At 48.5% G+C, this 23,075-nt stretch overlaps 1 protein-coding gene and 1 pseudogene across 6 annotated transcripts in view; one reads left to right on the top strand and one right to left on the bottom strand.

Moving 5' to 3' along the window:
• The first annotated feature begins 476 nt into the window (after positions 1 to 476).
• LOC117311934 (NADH-cytochrome b5 reductase 3 pseudogene) lies at positions 477 to 1,332 on the top strand (annotated as a pseudogene).
• Positions 1,333 to 4,689: 3,357 nt separating this feature from the next.
• AP1M1 (adaptor related protein complex 1 subunit mu 1) overlaps positions 4,690 to 23,075 on the bottom strand; it is a 29,843-nt gene continuing 11,457 nt past the window's right edge. For 3 of the 6 annotated variants that reach the window (XM_033853809.2, XM_073802986.1, XM_033853807.2), the window contains 7 exons: positions 14,623 to 14,749; positions 13,431 to 13,573; positions 12,894 to 12,965; positions 12,221 to 12,379; positions 6,461 to 6,586; positions 5,749 to 5,824; positions 4,690 to 5,587 (listed from right to left, as the gene is read on the bottom strand). In XM_033853809.2, coding sequence (XP_033709700.1) covers positions 5,565 to 5,587; positions 5,749 to 5,824; positions 6,461 to 6,586; positions 12,221 to 12,379; positions 12,894 to 12,965; positions 13,431 to 13,573; positions 14,623 to 14,749 — 726 coding nt within the window. In that variant the 3' untranslated portion in view covers positions 4,690 to 5,564. Of the gene's footprint in view, positions 5,588 to 5,748; positions 5,825 to 6,458; positions 6,587 to 6,689; positions 6,806 to 11,937; positions 12,014 to 12,220; positions 12,380 to 12,893; positions 12,966 to 13,430; positions 13,574 to 14,622; positions 14,750 to 23,075 lie in introns of those variants that run through there. The other 3 variants (XR_004525983.2, XR_004525984.2, XR_012331032.1) reach the window with 3 other exon arrangements.

The following is a 23,075-nucleotide window of genomic DNA, read 5'->3' as shown; positions in this document are numbered from 1 at the left end:
ACGTTGAAAATGTCATTTTGCTTTCATCTGGTTTCCTTTGTTGCTGATGAAAAGTAGGCTGTTTACCTTGTCACACTTTTGAAGTTAATGTGTTTTCCACCCCTAGCTGCTTTACAGATTTGTTGTCTTTTTTTCTTTATAAATTTTACTGAAGTGTAACATATATACAGAAGAGTGAACAGTCATAAATGCTTGATGAATTTTCAAAAGTGAGAACACCATGTAACCTGCATCCAGATTAAAAAAATAATCTCTTGTATTTTCTAATTTCCATTACATTTTCTTCTTTAATTACACATGGTAATTTAGAAGTGTTCTTAAAAACTATATTTGGGCTCAGTGACGTGGCGGGGGGCGGGGCGCAGGCCCAGGGCGTGGCGGTCACAGCAGCGGCGGCGGAGCTAGAGCAGAGTGGAGCCACCACGGGGGCCTGGCTGAGCACGTTGGGCCACGTGGTCCTCTCCCCAGTCTGGTTCCTGTACAGCCTGCTCATGAAGCTGTTCCAAAGCTCCACTCCCGCCATCACCCTCGAGAACCTGGACATCAAGTACCTGCTGCGGCTGATTGACAAGGAGGTCATCAGCCTTGACACCTGATGGTTCCACTTTGCTCTACCGTCGCCCCAGCACATCCTGGGCCTCCCCGTAGGGCTAGCACATCTACCTCTCGGCTTGAATCAATGGGAACCTGGTCATTCTGCCCTACATGCCTGTCTCCAGCGATGACAAGGGCTTTGTGGACCTGGTCATCAAGGTTTACTTCAAAGACACTCACCCCAAGTTTCCCGCTGGTGGGATGTCCCAGATGTCCCAGTACCTGTAAAGCATGAAGATTGGAGGCACCATTGAGTTCCGAGACCCAAATGGGCTGCCGGTCTACCAGGGCAAAGGAAAGTTTGCCATCTGTGCAGACAAGAAATCCAACCCTGTCATCAAGACGGTGAAGTCTGTGGGCATGTTTGCGGGAGGAACGGGCATCACCCCAATGCTATAGGTGATCCGCGCCATCATGAAGGACAGGGATGATCACACCATGTGCCACCTGCGCTTTGCCAACCAGACTGAGAAGGACCTCCTGCTGCGGCTGGAGCTGGAGGAACTGAAGAACGAACATTCTGAGTGCTTCAAGCTCTGGTACATGGTGGACAGTGCCCCTGAAGCTTGGGACTACAGCCAGGGCTTCGTGAACGAGGAGATGATCTGGGACCACCTTCCACCCCTGGAGGAGGAGCCACTGGTGCTGATGTGCGGACCCCCGTGCATGATCCAGTATGCCTACCTGCCCAATCTGGACAGCGTGGGCCACCCCAAGGAGCGCTCCTTCGCCTTCTGATGGGCGGGCCCGGGCTGGCTCCGCCCCACACTCACCGTGCCCTGTCTGCACCCACCCCTCCCGCTGTTGTCTGTTAACACCACTCTCCCCCACATCTCCTGCTGCGGCCGGGTTCAGCCTGGCCTGCCCGTTCCTGGGAGGGCACCCCGCTGGGCTGGTCCCCAAGGGGCCCCTTTGGGAGCAGGGCTCTGTTACAGGTGGGCCGCTGTCAGCCACCTTTAGGGCAGATTCCTGTCGGCCTCACTGGAGATGCCCTTCCCCACCCCCTCCCGGCAGGGGCTGCTGGGTGAGAGGCTGCCTCGACCCCAGGGTACAGCAGGCCCGGCCAGCAGGGAGTTGCGCTCTCCCTGGAGCTGGAGTAGGAGGAGGGGGCTGGCCGAGGGCCCTTCCAGCTGGCACATGGGCCCTCCCAAAGCCTCAGCATTTCCCCAAAACACCCAAACATTCGGGCAGCTTTGGAAGCTCCAAGCAGTCGACCTCTGATTGACCAGCTTGGGGTCCCGGGCTGCCAGCCCTAATGGCAGAGCTAAGACGATGTATTTATCCCTCTGTCCCAGACCCCCATTCTGCTGCCCTCACCCCAGATGGGGGAGATTTTTAGCAGAGCCTCTTGTCTGAGGGATATTCTCAGTGGCCTCGACGTTGCCTTTAGACCACAGCGTGTCGGCCTCTTGCATATCGGCTTTTTAGAGTCATTTATGAGCAAATTGAAGTAAAACTTTGCTAATTTGGAAAAAAAAAGAAAACTAATTATATTTGTAAATATTTTAAAGAAATTCATTTGTTGTTGATTTCTAACTTAATTCTCTTGAGAATTCCTTAGAGAATGTGGACTCTAATACCAAGAATTCTTAGGAATTTGTGAAAAGTGTTTCAAGGTCTAGTACACTTTTTTTTTTTGGCCTTAAGTCTATTTGGTCTGATATTAATATAACTACATGAGGTTTATTTTGGTATTGGACAGCATTATTTTCTTTTTAACTGTGTTGTGTACTTATATTTCAGGTGTATATTTCACAAACAGGATATAGCTGGATTTTGTATCTTAAACTAGCAGGTTTGCTTCGTTTACATTTATTGTGATTCCTAACATTTGGATTTATTTCTACAATCTTATTTTGCGGTTTCTATGGCACAGTAGGAAAAGTTGTGCAGTTTTAAGTGTTATTATTAAAAGATTCTTAGGACACCTTGTATTTATCCCGCTTTTTCATGCTCCTCTCTCCTTTCCTGTTGGTTTGTTAAAATTTTCTTTAAACCGTTTCCCAACCACTGGTTTGGAAGTTATACAAGGATATATAGCTTTTTTAGACTTTAGTCCATCTTCTTCCCAAACAGTAAAAAGACCTTGGGAGGTATGGATGCCAACTGCCTATCTATTTTGCAGGATGCTGTCCGGAATTTTAGTTGTAACTTATGTTACTACTCAGACATTACTAACTCATCACTACCACTGCTTTATATAGTCAATGACAGTTTAGATATTCCCAATGTTTTCCAAGCTTTTTCAGCAATCTTCCTCAAGTCTCTTTCCTTCCTCCTGCATTGAATCCTTTTTTGTTGTTGTTGTTGTTGGCGGTGTTGGGTCTTCGTTGCTGTGCACGGGCTTTCTCTAGTTGTGGAGAGCAGGTGGCTACTCTTTGTTGCGGTGTGCGGGCTTCTCATTTTGTGGTGGCTTCTCTTCTTGTGGAGCACGGGCTCTAGGTGCATGGGCTTCAGTAGTTGCAGCACACAGGATTCAGCAGTTGTGGCGCATGGGCTTAGTTGCTCTGCAGCATGTGGGATTGTCCCAGACCAGGGCTCAAACCCATGTCCCCTGCATTGGCAGGCAGATTCTTAACCACTGAGCCATCAGGGAAGTCCTGAATCTCCTTGTTGTACGCCAAGTTGCTTCGTGAGGGTCTGCTGTTTGTTAAACTTTTAATTTTGTTCTTTTGCTGGGCACAGAATTGGTCATCACAGACTAATCATCTTCTCTTAGCAATCTGAGCCTATTCTTTTTTTTTTTTTTTTTTGCGGTACGCGGGCCTCTCACTGTTGTGGCCTCTCCCGTTGCGGAGCACAGGCTCCGGACGCGCAGGCTCAGCGGCCATGGCTCACAGGCCCAGCCGCTCCGCGGCATGTGGGATCTTCCCGGACCGGGGCACGAACCCGTGTCCCCTGCATCGGCAGGCGGACTCTCAACCACTGCGCCACCAGGGAAGCCCTTGAGCCTATTCTTTATCTTCTGACTTCCATTCTTGCAGTTGTGAAACCAGCTCTCAGCCTAATTGCTTTTTTCTTTTTTGTGTGTGTTTTTATCTTCTTTGCATTGCTTTTTGTGATCTTCACTGAGTCTCTAATGTTCTGCATTTTGACTGTGATGTTTCTTAGTTTTAGACTTAGATTTATTTATCCTGATTTGGCCTCACTGGTTTCCTGAATCTGAGAATGTAAAGATTTTACATTTAAAATGTTTAATTTTGGAAAATTCTGGTCATTGTCTCTTTGTATATTGTGGCTCCCCAGGGTCTTCTGGAGGGAGGCCACCAGGGCTTGCTGCAGATGTGGGCATGCGAGTGAGGGGTGGGGCATTAAGGGTGCCTGCAAGGGCTTTGGCCTGAGCCCTGGGCCAGGGCAACGTCCTTTACTCCACACGGTAGAAGGCCAAGATTCCACTCAGGCTGATGCCCACTAGACCTCCAAGGAGGAGCTGGGTGATATGGGAGAGGGAGAAGAAAACACAGTCCTTGAATGTAAGAGGGTGTGGGGCAGGCAGGGCCATCAGCGTTGGAGGGACAGTGGGTGCAGGTGCCTGCAGTGGGAACACAAGCTCCTCCCGCCCATGTGCCCACCATGATCCCCTCTATGGACCAGGCAGCGGTTCTCAGACTCCAGTGCGTGCACGAATCACATGTAGAGCCTGTTAACTGGTCTCCTGGGCCCCATCCCGAGACTCTGCCTCAGCAGGTCAGGGTGGGCCTGTGAACCTGCATTTGTAGTGAGCTCGAAGGGGACGCTGGTGTTGCTGGTACCAGGACCACACTCTAAGGAAGACCACTGGGCTGGGAAGGGCTGCGGGCAAGCTGTTGGTGATCTGAGGGTTTGGGGTTGTAACAGTCATCTCCGATGAGAGGGATACATTTTGCTCATGTGCTCTCCTCTGTGTGGGCCCCCTAGAAGGGGTGGCCCTGGTGGCCCAGTGCAATGGCTCTGCCGTCCCATTGCCTGTTCCCGTCTTCCCTGGGGGATGTAGGGGCACTGGGAGCTGGTGACACCTCACGGAGCCACACATGGGTTGGCGTGAGCCTGCACCTCCCCCTGGTCATCCATGGGGAGTCAGTACCACGCTGCATCAGATGGAAGGCAGGCAGCATGTGTAACTGATGGAATTTAATGTACTCATGACACAAACACAGACAGGGTTGAAGGGGGTGGTGTCCAAGCACGGATGTGGATGACCCGTGCGCCCCACCCTCGGAGGCCAGGGGCTCTTCTTGGACCCCACCTCCCCTGGGGGGACAAACACTGATGTGGCTGAGTGACAGCATCGTGTGGCACAGGCTGGCCCTCAGAAGGCGCCTCTGTTGAAGCCTATGCGTCCAGGCCAAGGAGCCTCCAAGGAACAGCCATCAGCTGCAGCCTCTGATCAAAGTGCCAGGTTCTGGCCCGATGTGGGAAGGCGACCCAGCGTCAGCCTCGCTGGGGAGGAGGGCGAGGAACGGGGAGGTCCTGTCCTCGCTAAGTGCTGCCTGAGCGCTTCAGGATGAGGGGCAGGAGGCGTGGACAGTGAAGTTCACGTAAACAGCAACGGACCAAGACAAAAATCCAGGAACACTCAATAAACCTACAACGTTCAACAGAATGGCAACAAAACGGTGGCCCTGCCAGCCCGGCCAGACAGTGGTCTGGCGAGCGTTTCCCAATCTTTTCGTGACTAGGAGCTAAACAGCACAGAAGGCTGTATTTGATCTCTGGAGGGAAAGATTTCTTTCCTTCCCTTCAAACTGACTCGGGGGCAAAGAGACGAGACTTCTTGAAGATAAGCCTCTTCTGGGAAAAGGGACTTGGGGGATGAGAGTGGCGACGGCACAGCAGGTGCGCCTGGAGGAGGAGGGGCCCCTGGGTGGAGCCGGGAGGGTGGCTGGTGTCCAGGGGAGCCCTTCCTTCCGGCAGGCTTGGCAGGTGCTTCCTCCCAGTGCTTCCACCAGGAGCCCCAGTGCCGGGCCGGGAGCGTTGGCCACCGTGGCCCCTCACTGGGTCCGGAGCTGGTAATCTAGGAGTGAGGAGGAGGCGTCTGTTGTCTGCTCTGCACCCTGGACCCACCTGCCCCGACCCTGGGGCTGCTCCGTGAGCACCACCCTGGAGACAGCAGCATGCCCACCAGGGACCTTTTCAGCACCCCCCCGACCTGCCCCACGGGTGGGCCGCACGCACCTCCGTTCTGAGTGATGTAACGAACCCACGGTAGGGCCTGGTAGCCGCTCTTCTCGATGATCTTCAGGTAGCGCACCTGGGGCACAGGTACCAGGGCCCTAAGCATGCACACACCCCCATCCCCCTTCCTGGTCCCCGCTTAGTCATTCCTCCCGGGGCCAGGCTGTGACCAGGAGGGCGAGGGAGGGGGCAAAGGGCCTTGATCTGTCTGAACCTCTCTGAGGCTGAGGGAGGATGGAGGTACTTCTAGAAGATGCGGCGAAGAGCCAGATGTGCGCTCTCGGGCACAGCCCTCCAGCAGATTCCTGGAGAAGGGGTCCCGTCCAGGGTTCTCTTCCCCATGCAGGTCTTCTGCGGAGGTGCCCAGGAAAACGGGTCCCATGGTGGCAAGTGCGTGGATGCTAGAGGCTCAAACTCTAGTTTTGGGGACTGAATGCGTCTCTGAGCTTGGAGCTCAAGCACAGGTCAGGTCTGGGTAAACAACCGTGGGCCTCTTTCCATTAGGGCCGGGCTGCCCTCGGAGACAGGCAGAGCCAGGAGCACCGCGGAGCCCCAGGACAAGCCAATTAGCACCCTTTTCTAACTGGCTGCACAGATGTCTGTCACCTGCAACCCTCTGAGCCTGGACTGACACCTGGTCCCGGTCCCTGTGAGGCCCCCCTGGGCCTATCCATGTCTGCTCTGGGGCCCTGGCAGCCCTGGCCGCATGTACCTGGATGCCGGAGGTAGTAAAGTAGGGGATCTCAAACTTGACACTGATCGGGGGCTTGCCCTCCTTGTCCTCCGCCTCCACGCTGGGCAGGCCGAAGTGGGCCCGCATCAGGTACTCCTTGCCGCCCTGGGGGAGAACACCAGGGTGGAGGTGGTCAGGCTGAGGCCCCGGGCAAGCTCGGCCAACAGCTGCCCCTGGAGAATGCCAGGCTGCTGGCTTGGCCACCAACCTCCTCCTGTGTGACCTGCAGTCACCCAGTGCCTTGGCTTCTCCAAAACACTCATACTTGTCCTCCAGGCCTCACAGGCTGCCCCCACCAGCCCCGCTGGGGAAAACTGCTGAATTCTGAGGATGAAGAGAAAATTTCACAAGTTGCCAGGCACAGAAGCCTAGCTGCTTCAAGGAAAATAAGACCAACAGGCCTTGGGAGGGAAGAACAGAGAGGGAGAGCGAGCACACAGCGCAGATGTGGGCTGCCGTGGGACAAGGGCCCCTACCTGCCCAGGCCAGAGTCCAAGTGAACACCCCCAGAGCCCAGAAGGTGTGTGAAAGCAAGAGGGACATGTCAAAATGAAGAAAAGGGAACAGGGAGAGGCAACAAAAATAAGAGACCAAGGCTGGGGGCTGACTGATGAGCTGGCCCTGGGTCTTGCCCCCAAAGGGCGTGGCTCTGGTGCTGGAAGCTGAGCAATGACTCCAGAGATGGTGCTTGGAGCAGGGCCAGGAATGACTGGAACCCTCGTCTCGGCCATGAGGAGTCATGAGTCTTGGCCTGGTTGTCCAAGCGCCCGGTGAGCCTCACCCAGAACAGCAGGGAGGAGTGGGGAGCATAGCTCTCATCACACCCGGGACATGGAGGGTTTTGATCCCCATGCCTCTGGCAACAGCAGTCACTGCCGACCATAGCTACTTCTGCATGCCTCCGGCAGGGCAGGGCAGGAGAGAGCCACGCCTCCCCAGGGCTGAGCTCATGCTCCCCCCCCGCCCCCCCCCCCATCCCAGGATGAAGCGAGTGGTCAGTCTCTGCTCATCAGTGCAGGAATGTGGACTCTGCCTGACTCGGTGCTATGTGCTGAGTGCAGATTCTGGGACAACGAGGGGAGAATAATGTGGTCTCAGCAACAGACGAAGCAGGCAGCAAAGGAATAAAATCAGCTCCATCAGCCTGTGTATGAAACAACCACCTGACCAAAAATCTGAGCCTTATAAAAACAAAGTGGAGGGACTTCCCTGGTGGCGCAGTGGTTAAGAATCCACCTGCCAATGCAGGGGACACGGGTTCGAGCCCTGGTCCGGGAAGATCCCACATGCCACGGAGCAAATAAGCCTGTGCGCCGCATCTACTGAGCCTGCGCTCTAGAGGCCGTGAGCCACAACTACTGAGCCAGTGCTCCTAGAGCCCGTGCTCCGCAACGAGAAGCCACCTCAGCGAGAAACCCGCTCACGGCAACAGAAAGTAGCCCCCGCTCTCAACAACTAGAGGAAGCATGTGCGCAGCAACAAAGACCCAACACAGCCAAAAATAAATGAATTAATTTTTAAAAAAAAAGAATCTGCCTGCCAATGCAGGGGTCACGGGTTCAATCCCTGTCCCGGGAAGATCCCACACGCCACGGAGCAACTAAGCCCATGCGCTGCAACTACTGAGCCTGTGCTCTAGAGCCCGCAAGCCACAACTGATGAAGCCTGTGCGCTCTAGGGCCCATGTACCGCAACTACTGAGCCTGCATGCTGCAACTACTGAAGCCCACGTGCCTAGAGCCCGTGCTCCGTAACAAGAGAAGCCATCGCAACAAGAAGCCTGCACACCACAACAAAGAGTAGCCCCCGCTCTCTGCAACTAGAGAAAGCCCGCACACAGCAACGAAGACCCAAACGCAGTCCAAAAAAAAAAAAAAAAAGGTTAAGAGTAGTAATTAAAGAAAAAGCAAAGTGGAAAATGAAAGCAAAACAATATGCAGAGAGGCTGGCCCTCTCTGGGGGGGGGTGGAAGTCTGCAAGCCTACCTTGTGTCAGTCATGTCCATGTACATGGGTTTACTTCTCTTATTAATGAGAAAGACTTAGAGGTTGGCTCACAGACCAAAACCCAACTCCACACTGTAAAAGCAGAGTGAGAAAGGCTAAACCAGTAGAAAGAATGGGTGAAGGCATGCCAGCCAAAGTCAAACAAAATAGAGCAGGGCTGCTGCCACAGCAGAGAATTCAGGGCAAAGAATTACAGGTGCAGAGGATGATAGTCCACATCCTAAAGGCTATTCCTACGATCCATAGGGAGGATACAATAGATAGGAGTATCTATGCACCAAATAACATGGCAGCAACTTTTGTTAAGCAGATGCTACAAGAGAGGAGAAGAGAACCAGAGGAAGGCAGAGCTGGCCCAGCTCTCTGTCTGACTGATGCTGTCATGGCATCATGGCAGACCTCATGGCACATGTGTCAAATTCTCTACCCCAATAACAGAGGCTCTATCTTCTTCTCAACTACATATGGGATATTCACAAACTTTGACCTTCTATTAGTGCACAATGAACACTTCAATAAATTCTAAAAGTAGAAACAGCATGAATAACATTCTCTGGTCTCAAAGCACCAAATTTATAGTGAAGACAAAATGGAAAAAAACCCTTGACCAGGAAATTCAAACAAGACAAAACAAAACAAAAAAACACTCTCCATTCAATTACAGAATTTCTAGATAATATCAAACATTACATGCCAGATCTATGGGCTATACAGCTAAGGCAGGGTTCAGAGGAACATTTGTGGCTTAAATATTCATTTATATCAATACAAATTTTAAAACAAAATAATCAAATTAAAATACAGAACTTGAAAACTAGAGCAAAGAAAGGATGAAGAAACTCAAATTAAAGACTTATAAAACTGAAAACTATTACAACAAATAAACTAAAAAGTGAATCTGGAAAAAAAATACGCAAACTACCAGGTAACCTTATCAAGGAAAAAAGAAGGCACAAGTATGCAAAATAAGATATAACAAGGGAGAAGTAATTGTCATAAGAGAAGGGGAAAAAAAGACACCAATTTTCTACAACTCTGTGTAGACAAATTTGAAAACCTGGTTAGGATGGATAATTTTGTAGGAAAATACAATTTACCTAAACTGACTCCAACAGAAATAGAAACTCTAAATGGTCTAATTTCCACAGATGAGGTAGAGAAAGTAACAGAGATACAGATGGTCACACAGCCAAATTCTACCAATCCTCTCAAGGCAAGACGATCTCAAGGCTACTTAAACTGTTCTGCATCATGGAAAAGGGAGACAAAAAAATAATGAAATGGGTACAATATTGATACCTGATAGAGACTGTACCAAAGAAAAAAAATAAATCTCAGTTATGGATCTCAATGTAAAAATCCTACATACAATGTTAACCAACAGGATTAATAGCACATTAAAGAGAAAACAGATCATGATCAAGTGGGGTTTGCCAGAATGCATGGATGGTTCAAGATCCATCCTATATTAATATAGGAACTTACAGACACTGAAGAGGCGTTTGGGTAAATTCGTTGGCCATTTGTGCTAAAAACACAGTAAAGGGGACTTCCCTGGTGGCACAGTGGTTAGGACTCTGCGCTCCCAATGCAGGGGGCCCAGGTTTGATCCCTGGTCAGGGAACTAGATCCCACATGCATGCAGCAACTAACAGTTTGCACGCAGCAAATAAGAGTTCGCATGACACAACTAAGGAGCCTGTGTGCTACAACTAAGGAGCCTGCCTGCCCCAACTAAGACCCAGCACAACCAAATAAAAATAAATATTAAAAAAATAAAATAAAATAAAAAATAAAAACACAGTAAAGTAGGACTGAAGTGAATTGTAGCCCAAAGCAGCAACACACTTAAGAGGGGAAACCCTGCCAGCTCCAGCTGGGGGCAAAGCCAGGAGGCTGCTCTCTCCACCGCCATTTACAGGCAATGGAGATAGTAAGTGAAGCAGTGAGACGCCAGAAGCTATAAGGTGCCCAAGAATGGGAGAGGAAAAGGGGAAACTGAATCTGGCTGCAAACAGTGTGGAAGAATATCTAAAAACCCATGAGAATTGAAAGAAAAACTACCACAAACAAAAAATTTAGTAAGGTACCAGGACACAAAATTACCATACAAATGTTAGCAACCTGTTGTAAGACACAATGGAAGAGAAGACCCCAGTTACCAAAATATCAACTTAAAAATTATCTTAATGAGAAATATGCAAAACCAGAAGAGATCTTTGGGGTGTCCTGGAGGCAAGGAGTGTTCTGTGGCTTTTATCCGGTTCAGTTGTGTTCACTCTGAGGAAATTCACTGAGTTGTACACATATCACTTGTTACTTTTCTGCATGTTATATTTAAATAAAAGTACCTTTAAAAACAACGGGAGAGGCCATATGAGGTATATATAAGGTAAGCATTAAAACATTCCCAAAAGGCACAAAGGTGAGAGTGGGGCAAGGCTATTGATAGGATAATTCGGCCTCAAAAAGGTGTTAATCCTTCCCAATTAACTTACAAATTTAGTGCAAACAAACTGATTCTAAAATTTATGAGAAAAATGAAACAAGCAAGAGTTGCCAGGAAACAGATAAGCAGTGAGGTTGTGGGGAGTTACGGTAGGGGTAGGGTTGGCCCTACCAGATGTTAAAACATAGAATAAAGTTAAAATGTGGCCTTGCGGCACGGAGAGACAGACAAGAGGATGCTCAAAAAGAGACCTCATGCCGCATGAAAATTTGATTTTTGAAAAACACGGCATTTCAAACCACTGGGGAAAAGATGGGACTTTTTAGTGAATGAGGTTAGGAAACTGGATAGCCATGTGGGAAAAGATAAAGCTGGATCTGTATGTCACCCATTTACCAGACTGTGCTCCAAAAGGACCTAAAGCCTAAGGTGAAAAATACTACTGTACTCGTTCTAGAAGCAAACATGGGTGAATTGCTTTATAGCCTGGAATGGGGAAGCCTTTCAAATCATGACTTAAAATCCAAACACAATAAAAGAAAGACTGAGAAATGTGACTACATTAAACAACAATTAAAAGAAGAAGCAATCAAAAAGGTTACACAGCAAAAAACACCAGAAGCAAAGTCAAAAGACAAACACCAAACACTGAGAAACACCATTTGCAACTGATATCAAAGAAAAGGTACTAATCTTGCCCATGTGTAAACAGCTTTTGGAAACTAAGAAGAAAATGAGCAAACTTGACAGAGAAGTGAGCAAGAGACAGCTACTATAGTTTCCCGAGAAAGAAGCGCAAACAGTCCTCTGAGACGTGAAAAAGTGCTCCATCTTGTTTCTCATGAGAAGGGCGATGGGCCGCACCCCGAGTCGGCGCAGCCGCTTACCCATCTTCCGGTCCCAAGGCACTCGTCACACAAACCCAGACTCAAGTGCTCAGAATCCTGAACACGAGCCAGGTGGCTATACCAGCCTGGGGGCCGGGGCAGGAAGTGCTCTACCTTCCTGGAGCTGGTGCTGGATTCCCGTGAGGCCCTGGCCCCAAGGCAGTCTGTTCCCCAGGAGGGATGTTGAGCTCTAAACAGGAGTGTCAGAGGGAGAAAGGAGGAGGGAGAGAGGGACCCCTGCCGTGACTCTGAAGACAGGCTGGTTCACACACAAGAGGAAGGTGGAGTGCCCCCCTACCCTGGGCCCCAGCCCCACCCCTGCCCCAGCCAGGCTGAGCCGAGCAGGCCTCTGCCCATGCCTGTCTGGAGGGGGTGCCCCGCCGAGAAGGGTGCTCACCGGGAAGGACTTGATGGACCACACAATCTCACTGTTCTCGGGGACCCACTTGACGCTCCCCACTGTCGTCTTGAACTTGGGTGAGTCGGCATCGTTGGGCACAGGGATGTGGATCTCCACGTTGTTGGCTGTTGACCGCCGCTTGAACTGGCTCTTGGCCTGGAGACGAGGCCAATGTGGCCAAGGTTGCGGCGGGTGACGGTGAGACAGCCTGGCTCCCACCCAGCCTGCTCCCACAAGGGCCACATGCCCCTTGGCCTGGCCTCTGGGAGTCCCACTCCCAGCACCGAGCTGACCCCCACGCCCTCTCCCACCCCCTGAGGTCTTCCTTAAGCTCAACTTTGGACGGTCAGTCTCTGCCCTCCTGTCCCCTTGGTCTTTGGGACTCCCGATCCCTCCCTCTGGCCCTGGCCTCCAGGGAGAAGGTCTGTGTGACCAGGGCTGGCCTGGGCTAGGTGAGGTCACTGAGTGGCAGAAGTGCTCCACCTGGACACTTGGTCACAGGCCACTGCCATGGTGGCCGCACACAAGATCTGGGCAGTGTGTCCTCTCTGTGCCCAAGGCCCCGGACAGGCCAGAGATACCAGAAGGCCTGCACTAGGCGGGGGAGCCCAAATGCCCCCTCTTATGCCCCACACGCCTGGCTGATGCTGCGTGCAGGATGCACACACACCTTGATCATGTACTCGATGCGGCTGTGGGAATGCTTTTCAATCACAGACTCGATCCAGATCAAGGGCTTGACCTGTCGGGGAGAGTGAAGATGGCGCTCACAACCAGTCGTTTTACAAAGCCCTGTTTCACAGAGGGGAAACTGAGGGCAAGGGACCACAGGGCCAGGTGTGAGCCCAGCACACTGCTGCTCGGGGCTCCACAGCTGGTGCCAGGATGGGTCAGAGCATTAGAGAAAATGCAGAAAACATCACCGAGGACGCTCTGGTGGGGAATGCCTGGGAAAGGGGCAGTGGTGTCAAAGGGGTCTGGCCCCTCAGTTCAGAAAGTTCAGAGCCTTGCATTGTCAAACAGGCTCCTTGGAGCCCAGGCTGCTCATGGGGAGCTGTGCCCATCCTGGGCATCACCTCACAAGACGTGAGACTCGCTGTGGACGGGGACGGCTCCCAGCCAGCAGGGAAGAGGAGGGAGGCTGCCCCAGGGGAGGAGCAGGGGCGGGGGCCTGGGGGCCCTCTTGGCTGGCGGCTGGTGCACTCACATGGGTGTTGAGGCGGTAGGACATGAGCTCAAACTCGCCATCGGGTGGGATGAAGGAGATGGTGCGGTCGTTCTCAAAGCGAGAGAGCCGCACACACTGGTGGAACTTCACGTCCTCCAGCTCCACGGACTTGCTTTTGCCACCTGAGGGGAGGTGGGGGTGAGGGCGGGACAGTCCCTAGGTCCCCCAGGCCACTCTCTCAGCAATGCTCCCACTGTCTAGGGTTCACTCCTGACACAGCAGAGCAGAGCTGCCCCCAGATCTGTGAGAGTATCTTGGGCCACGAACACCAAGGGGGCCGGCTTCTGAGGCAGCCACGCCCCATCTCTCCTCACCCCGCTGGAAGCCCCATTACGTCCCAAGATTGGGCTGAGGACAGGGCTAGTAGGCCTAGTTCACAATGAGTCCCCAGCCAGAGTTGCTGCCTGGGACATGTTTGCTGAATGATTAACAGACCCCACTGGAGGTGCTTGGTGATGGCTTGGGGCTCCCTGAGGGCGCCGGTCCTGTCATCCCTGGGGTCCTGTCTTGGTTTCCCAGCCCAGAGAGGCTGTGTGGGTTGAGCTCAGTCCTGAGAGGGGAGCTGCTCTGAAGGGCTAACGTCAGAGAGGCCCTCACTAGCGATGCTGCAGACGCAACTATGACAACACGTGCCACTGCTCCGGCCGCCGGTGGACCTGTGGTTGGCGGGGAGGCTGGTGGTCCAGTTTGCAAACACGGAGCCCCAGCCACCCTGGGCTCCTGAGGCCGCTCTGGCCATGCCCCACCATGGGAAGTGCTACATCCAGGCCAGGCAGCGCATGCTCGAACCACTGTGTGTGGCTTTTGAACAGCCCAGACCCAACGCCAGAGGTGAGGGCAGAAACTGGGTCTGGGAGGGGAGAGCGAGCCCGCAGTACCTTCCAGTAGGGTGGAGTTGAGGACCTGTTGTATGATGCTACATGTGCTTTGGCACCTAAGGTGCTCACCTGCACCTCTGGCCCTCGGAGCAACAAGGGGGCTTGACTTGAGTATTTTCACTCTCCCATGTCCTCTAAGTCCAGGTGTTAGTTTATTCGTTTTCACAGTTCTTGTAAACAACGTGAAAATGTTTCTAAGCCAAGTGCTTGAGATGAACTTGTTGTTCATCACGCAGGTGAACAGTCCCTCAGCTGCCCCAGGGGTGAAACCTGGGCCCCGGTGGCATACTCACGGCCCGTGTTGTCGAAGAGAACCTTGTCGTTGAGGCCCAGGCGCAGCTCAGGCATGCCCGACAGGAAGACCCGCATCTTGATGGAGCCCACAATCTCACTGCGTAGGACGTTACCGTTGGCACTGACCTAGGGGGTGGCGAGGAGGGGGTGAGGGGAGGCCCCACGCACCGGTCACTGTCCCCCAACCACGCTGTGTGACCCTCCTGGCCACTCCCATTCTCGAAGCCCTTCTCGCTGTCCCCTGAGTTGGGGAGGCAGGGCCAGGCCAGGCCAGGGAGGCAGACACTTACAGGTCCCGCCTTCTAGTCCTCAGGCCACACTAGGCTCCTCCCTCGCAGATGGGCCAGGTGATACTGTGCCTGGAATCCTCTCTGAGGGCTCTACTCTAAGTTGCTCTTGGGATGCCTGGGGCAGACCTGGTGGCTTGAGGCCGTGTGCTCAGCTGGCCTGGGCAGGGACTCTACCAGGTCTGCTCATCTGCTGGGAGCAGGCCAGACTGACTTTCCTGGAAATCTGTTTCTCCATGTGGGGCCTGGCAAAGTCCCTAGGGCTTGTTGAAGACGGAGCTTCCTGGACCCTGCTCCCAGGGCTGCCCTGATGTCTGATAACCACCGATCCAAAATAACAATACACTTAAGCAAATACAATCACAGCTACAACACTGACTGAGCAGCTCCTCCTCAACAGGGCGGGGCTGTGACTTGGGCTACCTTTTAACTCCTGTGCAAACCAGAAGGCATCTGAGAGTACAACTAAAAATCACAGCAGGACGATGGGCAAACCCGGAGACTGTCCTCAGGGGGCCAGGCTGCTGGAGCACCTCTCCTTGGGCCCATTTTAGAGACGAGGACACTGAGGCACAGAGAGGATGCCACACGCCGAGGGCACAGAGTGGCTGGCAGAGGTGCTGGGGCCACAGCCTGGACCACCACCCCGTAGTGCCATTCTGCATGAGGCCACATCCACACCAGCAAGTGAAACAGAGGGCTACAAACTCAGAGGCCCTAGGGCCATATGGGCCGTTCCTTGGAGGGCCTGAGTTTCCGATTTCTGCAGAGAAGCAGGAAAATCTGTCCAGTCTTTAACTCAGATGTCTGCAAGTAACACGTGCACACATGAAAGCCCTTCGCATCTGAGGGAAGTGGAGAACTGAGGCGCCATGTGGACGATGACCCCGAGAAAGGCACAAAACAGGACAGAAGGCCCTGCGGGGTGTGGCTCCGTCACTTCCCGTCGCTCACTATGCTCTGACCATGCTGGCCTCTCACTGTCCTCGCCTCATCAGGCAGCAACCTGACCCCACAGCACACAGAAGCTGCTTCCTCCTCTGCCTCTTGCCAGCCCTGTCTGCCTGTCCATCCATCCTGTCCACGCTCGGGTGAGGGGTCATGTCAGGCTGCTCACTGCTGGGTCCAGCACGAGGACAGTGCCTGGGGCAGCGGGCACTCGGCGAGCCCGTGCAGACATGGCCCTTCGCCCCTGGGCTCTGGGCAGCTGGCACTACCACCTGCCTTACTCTGCAGGTCCTCCGTGTTCCCCCCCAACAGTCTGCCCTTAGACCCCCTTCTCTGGGGGGCTATCTCCCCTTGGGGAGTTGGGACTGCACCACCCTCTATAGCTGAATGATGCGAAAGAAGGCTCAGGAAGTGGAGACAAAAGCCATGCAGCCTCTAAGGCTAATCCTGGCCACCTGGGCAGCAACCAGGACGGTGCTGAGGCGTGACTGGCAGCCCAAAGCTGGTGCCTTCCCCAGGGTGGGCATGGAGGAGATGTTTGCCGGGGGATCGGCTGCCTAATTATACTAGTACAACAAGATTTTCAGAACCTGGAGGCCAATGTTGACTCTGAAGGCCGCCAGTTCTGCAATCAGACTTAGGAAGGTGTGTTCCAACATGACTGGGATGTCCATACCTGCCTCTTGCTGCCCCTCGTATGGAAGAACAGGGGTCCTTGGGCAGTGCCATGTGTAGGGACACACTGCGGCTGGGACGCCCCTGAACTCCCAGCACTTTCCCAGGCAGTTGTTTATAAGCTGCTCCCTGGGATTGCTTCTCCACCTTAGGACACCCTACAGCCATGTTCTGGGCTCAGTAAACAATTCAGACGAAGGTCCTCAGGCAGGAGGGGAATGCAGTGAGTGAGGCCACTGTCTTGCCTCATGGCTTAGTAAGTAAGAGAGCAAATACGTTTATATTCAGTCCACTGGGAGAATCTTTTTGAAAAGCACTGTTACTTAGCAATTGCATGTCTGGGAACTCGGCCCTCCAGAAATCCTGCCCAGATAAGGGAGATGCCCAAACACACATCTGAGGATGAGCAATCATGCTCATTTCTGCACTGGCTGTAACAGTCAGAAATGGGCACACCTAAGTGGCCCACATGACTGGACTGGCCCAGCCAATCCTTGTCTGCCCAAGTCATGGGAGTGAGGCCCTCTCCCGAGAGGTGACAGGCAGGCTGCAGGTGACATGGGACTGGCCTGCATCACCCTTTCTCTACCACTGACTACAGCTATAAAACCTGGGCAGGATGCATGGGCAACTACTGGAAGACTGAAAAGGTGGATCTGGGAGGAGCCGACTGAATGAGCAGTCCTCCCTAACCCCCTACCCATGTGAAAGTGCAGCAGAAACCTGAAAGTGGAACCAAGAAGTACGGTGCAGTCAGAGCTTGTGGAAGCCTCTGGCTCTAGCTCCAGGGCCAGAAGGGGAACTCCTGCCGCTCAGAAGGAGTATGGAAATCCCTCATTTACCCCCTTTTCTCTGTTTTCTCACGTCCCAGGCCCTAGGCAATTCAGCTGCCTTTCCGAGAGGGTGGGGCAAACCCAGGATTTCAGCCCAAGTGCAGACAAGCGCTAGAGTAGGGATCCAGAGCCCCGAGTTTTTGGCCACAGAACCAAAAAGGGAAGCCCCCAGCCAGAAAGCACCAGGTAGAGAGCAGAGAGTGAAAGGTTCAGGTAAGCAACCTCATGAAGTTGTTTATGTCTCCAGATCTCTCTAGAACCAGGCATGCATGGATATGATCCTAATTAGCACGCCAAAGACATCAAGAACCAAACTCTCCCCAGTCCCTGATGGACCACTGGGCAGTGCATATTTGGCATAGATTTAAATAGCAAAGGGCACAAAGGCTTTGAAAACTGAACCGATTCTCATGGCCCATAGACTGGGGGTTGAAACTTGCGGCCCGAACCTAACCAGGACAATTGTCAGCTAAAACAAACAAACAAAATCAACATTTTCTGTATAATTTAAATAAGACCTAGAATCTTACCCCAGGATATAATCTAAAATTACTCAGCATACAAAGAACCATGAAAATTTCAGCTCACATGGAAAATACAATCAACAGACACCAACGATGATATGGATATTGGGATTATCTGACAAAGACATTAAATAGCTAGGATAAAAACTGCAAACACTCTTGCAACAAATGTCAAACTAGAAAGTCTTGGGAAAGAAACAAGACTATAAGAAGAAGAATCAAATGGAAATTTTAGAACTGAAAAATACAATAACAAAAAAATCACTGAATGAGCTTAATAGCAGAATGGAGATAACACAGGAAACGGTCAGTGAACTTGAAAGCAGATCAATAGGACTTATCCAATCTAAACAATAGAGAGGAAAAAAAGATGGAATAGAATGAACAGAGCCTCAGAGACCCTTGGGACAATAACAAAATGTCTAACATTTATGTCACTAGAGTCCAGACGGAAACGAGAAAGAGTGAAATGGTGAAAACATATTTTAAGAAATAATGGATGAAAACATCCCGAGTTTGGTAAAGTACGTAAATCTACAGATCCAAGAAGCTGAACAAGCCCCAAACATTAGGAATCCAAAGATATCCATACCTAGACACATCATAAGCTATCTGCTGAACACTAAAGACAAAGAAAAAATGTGGAAAACAGCCAGAGAAAAACAACACATTACCTACAGGGGAATACCGATTCGAGTGACTGTGGATTTTCATCAGAAACCATGGAGTCCAGAAGGAAGTGACACAACATTTTTAAGGTACTAAAAGAGAACTGTTAACCCAGAATTTGATATCCAGTGACAATATCCTTTTGGAATGAAGATGAAATAAAGACATTCTCAGATGAAGGAAAATGAAGGGAATCTGTAGCCAGTAGGCCTGTTTTGAAAGAATTGCTAAAAGAATCTTTTTAGATGGAACTGAAATTGTACCAGAAGGAAACCTGGAAAATTGGAAATGAGGGGAGAGCAACAGAAATAGTAAATATCTGGGTAAATATGGTCGAGAGTCTTCTTCTTCTCCTCTTGAGTTCTTTAAAGTATGTTTGACAATCGAAAGCAAAAATTTTAACACTGTCTGATATGGTTTTCAATGTATATAGATGAATATACAGGACAACTCTATGATGGGGCAGTAAAGTTTCTAAATTCCAATTGAAGCGGTAAAATATTAACTCTAAGTAGAGTATTTTATAGCAACCACTAAAATAACTATACGAAGAAAAAAAAGATAGAGTGAAGAAACAAAATGGAACACTACAAATGTTCAAAAAGATCACAGAAAGATAGGAAAAGGAAACAAAGGAATGAAAAACAGAAGGCAAGTAATAAAGTGGTATATTTTAATCCAAGCAAATTAACAGTTACAGTAAGTATAAATGCTCTAAATATATAAAAGACAGAGACTGTCAGAATGGATTTAAAAAATGACTCAATTATATGTTTTCTACAAGATATGGCACAGGTAAGTTAAAAGTAAAAGGATTAAAAAAAAAGGAGTAAAAGGATAGAAAGACATATACCATGTAAACACTAATCAAAAGAATTCTGGAGTGACAATATTGATAGCAAAACAGACCTCAGAGCAAAAAAATGATCAGGAATAAAGAGGGACATTATATAATGATAAAGGGGTCAGTTCACCAAGAAAACAGAAGAATCCTAAATCCATTTGCACCTAATAACAGAACTTCAAAATATGTGAAGCAAAGACACAGACAAATTCACAATTTATAGCTGGAGATTTTAATGCTCCTCAGTAACAGGTAGAACCAGTAGACAGAAAATTAGCAAGAATTGCTAGAAGAATTGAACAATGCCATTAACCAACTGGATTTAATTGGTATTTACAGAACACTCTCTCCAACAAGAGCAGAATATACATTTTTTTCAAGGGTACATGGAACATTCACCAAGATAGATCATATTCTGGATCATTAAAACAGACCTTAACAAACTTTAAAGAATTGACAGTATATAAACTATATTCTCAGACAATAATAGAATTAAATTAAAAATCAATGACAGGGACTTCCCTGGTGGTCCAGTGGTAAAGAATCCTCCTTACAATGCCGGGGACGTGGGTTCGATCCCTAGTCAGGGAACTAAGATCCCACGTGCCACAGGGCAAATAAGCCCACGTGCCACAACTACTGAGCTTGTGCGCCTCAACTAGAGAGCCTGTGTGCCTCAAACTACAGAGCTCACGTGCTCTGGAACTTGCGCACCACAACTACAGAGCCCATGCACCCTGGAGCCTGGGCGCCACAACTAGAGAAGAGAAAACCTGCACGCCACAGTAGAGAGAAGCCCGTGCGCCACAATGAAGATCCCACATGCTGCAACTAAGACCTGATGCAGCCAAAAATAAATAATAAAAAATATATATAAATAAATAATAAATAAATCTTTTAAAAAAATCAATGACAATGAGATAACAGAAAAACCTGCAAACATTTAGAAATTAAACAACACTTTTATTAAATAAGCCATGGGTCAAAAAGAAAGTCTCAAGGGAAATTTGAAAATATTTTGAACAAAAATGAAAATCCAACATATCAGTGTAGGATACAGCTAAAGTAGTGCTTAGAGACAAATTTATAGCATTAAATGTTTATATTAGAAAAGAAGAAAGTTTCAAATTAGTATCTTTAGTTTCCACTTTAAGAAACTAGAAAAAGAAGAGCAAAATAAGCCAAAATCATGAGGAAGAAAATATTAGAGATAAGAGCAGAAATCACTGTGATTGAAAACAGAAAAATAATAGAGGAAATCAATGAAATCAAAAGTTGATTCTTTGTGAAAATCAATAAAACAGATAAACCTCTCATAAGATTGACAAAGAGAAAAGAAAGAACATAAATTACCAATATCGGAAATGAAAGAGAGTGTATCAGTACAGACCCTGTACACATGAAAAAGGTAATAAGGGAATACTATAAACAACACTGTGCATAGAAACTCAGTGACTTAGATGAAATAGATCAATTTCTTAAAAACAGCAAACTACCAAAACTCACTCGAGATGAAACAGAAAATCCAAATAATCCTATAACCATTAAATAATTGAAATTCGTACTGAAAAATAAATCTCCAGGCTCAGATAGTTTTGCAGGTGAATTCTACCAAATAAAATTAAAAATAAGCAATTTACAATGGCTTCCAAAAAATGAAATACTTAGGTATAAATCTAACAAAAAATTTGTACATGGTAAAAACTAGAAAATGCTGATGAAAGAAATCAAAGATGACCTAAATATATAGAGAGAGACATACTGCACTCATGGATTGTGAGACTTAATATACTAAAGATATCAAATCTCCCCAAATTGATTAATAGAGTTATTTAACACAACACCAATCAAAATCCCAGACAAGCTGATTCTAAAACTCTAAACAAAGGAACTAAAGAGCTGAACAATTTTGAAAAAGAAGAATGTTGTGAGAGTCACATTATCTGATTTTCAGACTTACTATAAAGTTACAGTTATCAAGACAGTGTGGTTATTGGTGAAGGAACAGATATACAGATCGATGGAAAAGAACAGAGTCCAGAAATAGAGTTGCACAATATGGCCAATTGTTCTTTGACAAAAATGCAAAAGCAATTCAATGGAAAAAGGATAATATTTTCCAAAATGATTTTACAACAAATGAAAAAAAATGTTCAATATGCAAAAAAATGGATATATGCCTCACACCTCAAATAAAATTTAAGTCAAAAATATCATAGACCTAAATGTAAAACTATAAAACTTCTAGAAGAAAATTTAGGAGAAAATCTATGTGACCTTGGGTTTGACAATGAGTTCTCAGACATGGCACCAAAAGCTTAATCAATTTAAAAAGCTGACATTTGGACTTTCTCAAAATTAAAAACTTTTGCTCCGTGAAAGACAATGCCAATAGAATGAAAAGAAAAGTGACAGACTAGGAGAATATATTTGCAAATCACACATGTGACAGAAGACTTTATCCAGAATATATAAAGAACTTTCAAAACTCAACAATCAGAAAACAAACAACTCAAAAATGATCAGAAGATATGAAGAGACACTTCTCCAAAGAGCATAATGATGCCAAAGAAGCACATAGAAAGATGCTCAACATCATTAACCATTAGGGAAATGCACATTAAAGCCATGATGAGACACCTATTAGGATGACAGAAATAAAAATGTTGATCAAGGATGTGGAGCAACCGGAACTCTCATCTGCTACTGGTGAAAATGCAAAAATGTTAACAGCCACTCTGGAAAACAGTTTGGCAGTTTCTTACACAGTTAAACATACACTTACCATATGACCCAGCAATCCCACTGCAGGGTATCTGCCGTAGAGAGATGAAAACTTCTGTCCACACATAAACCTATACATGAAATGTTTATAGCAACTCTTTTAACAACTGCCAAACGTTGGAAACAACCCAGATGTTCTTTGATGGGTGAATGGATAAACATACTGTAGTTCAACATATAAAATAAACAAATATAAGAAGAAATAAACTTTTGATAACAGAGCAACTTGGATGAATCTCAAAGGCGTTATACTGAAAGAAGCTAGATTCAAAGTGACACACACTGTATGATTCCACTCATACAACAATCTCAAAAAGACAGAACTATAGTGATGAAGACCAGATCAGCAGTTGCCAGGGGTTGGGAACAGGCAGGAGGGTGTGACTACCAAGAGGCAGCATCCAGGGAGGTTTCTGAGGTGATGGAGTTTGTTCTGATTCCTGGTTATGATAATGGGTACACAAATCTGTACATGTGCTAAAATTCATAGAAAATATGGTCAATTACCAAATAGTCACTTAAAAAATAAAATTAAAAAACAAACGAACATACACAAAACAGTAAAAACCAAAAAACCCGAAAAACAAGTCACAGGAGAACTACATCTTATGTTCTCAGTTTCACAGAAAAACAATGTATGTCTGTATATCTACAGCACGAGGTCCCAAAGGATGACAATGAATCCTTAAGCGATGTGGCCTTTCTGATTACAAAGCCCTTCACTTTCAAAGTCTATACACTGCTTTTTTTTTTTTAATGATGTGCATGCATTCACTCTAAATAAGAACAGAAACTAATGAAGATAAAACAAGCTCACATTGCAATGAGCAGCCCAACCTGAATCCCGCTGATCTGCTATCACACAGAAACTACCTGTTTCTCAGGGCC

The sequence above is a fragment of the Tursiops truncatus genome, chromosome 3, assembly GCF_011762595.2.
Source record: "Tursiops truncatus isolate mTurTru1 chromosome 3, mTurTru1.mat.Y, whole genome shotgun sequence".
Taxonomy (NCBI): Eukaryota; Metazoa; Chordata; class Mammalia; order Artiodactyla; family Delphinidae; genus Tursiops; species Tursiops truncatus.
This window is presented reverse-complemented; position numbering and strand designations above follow the sequence as displayed.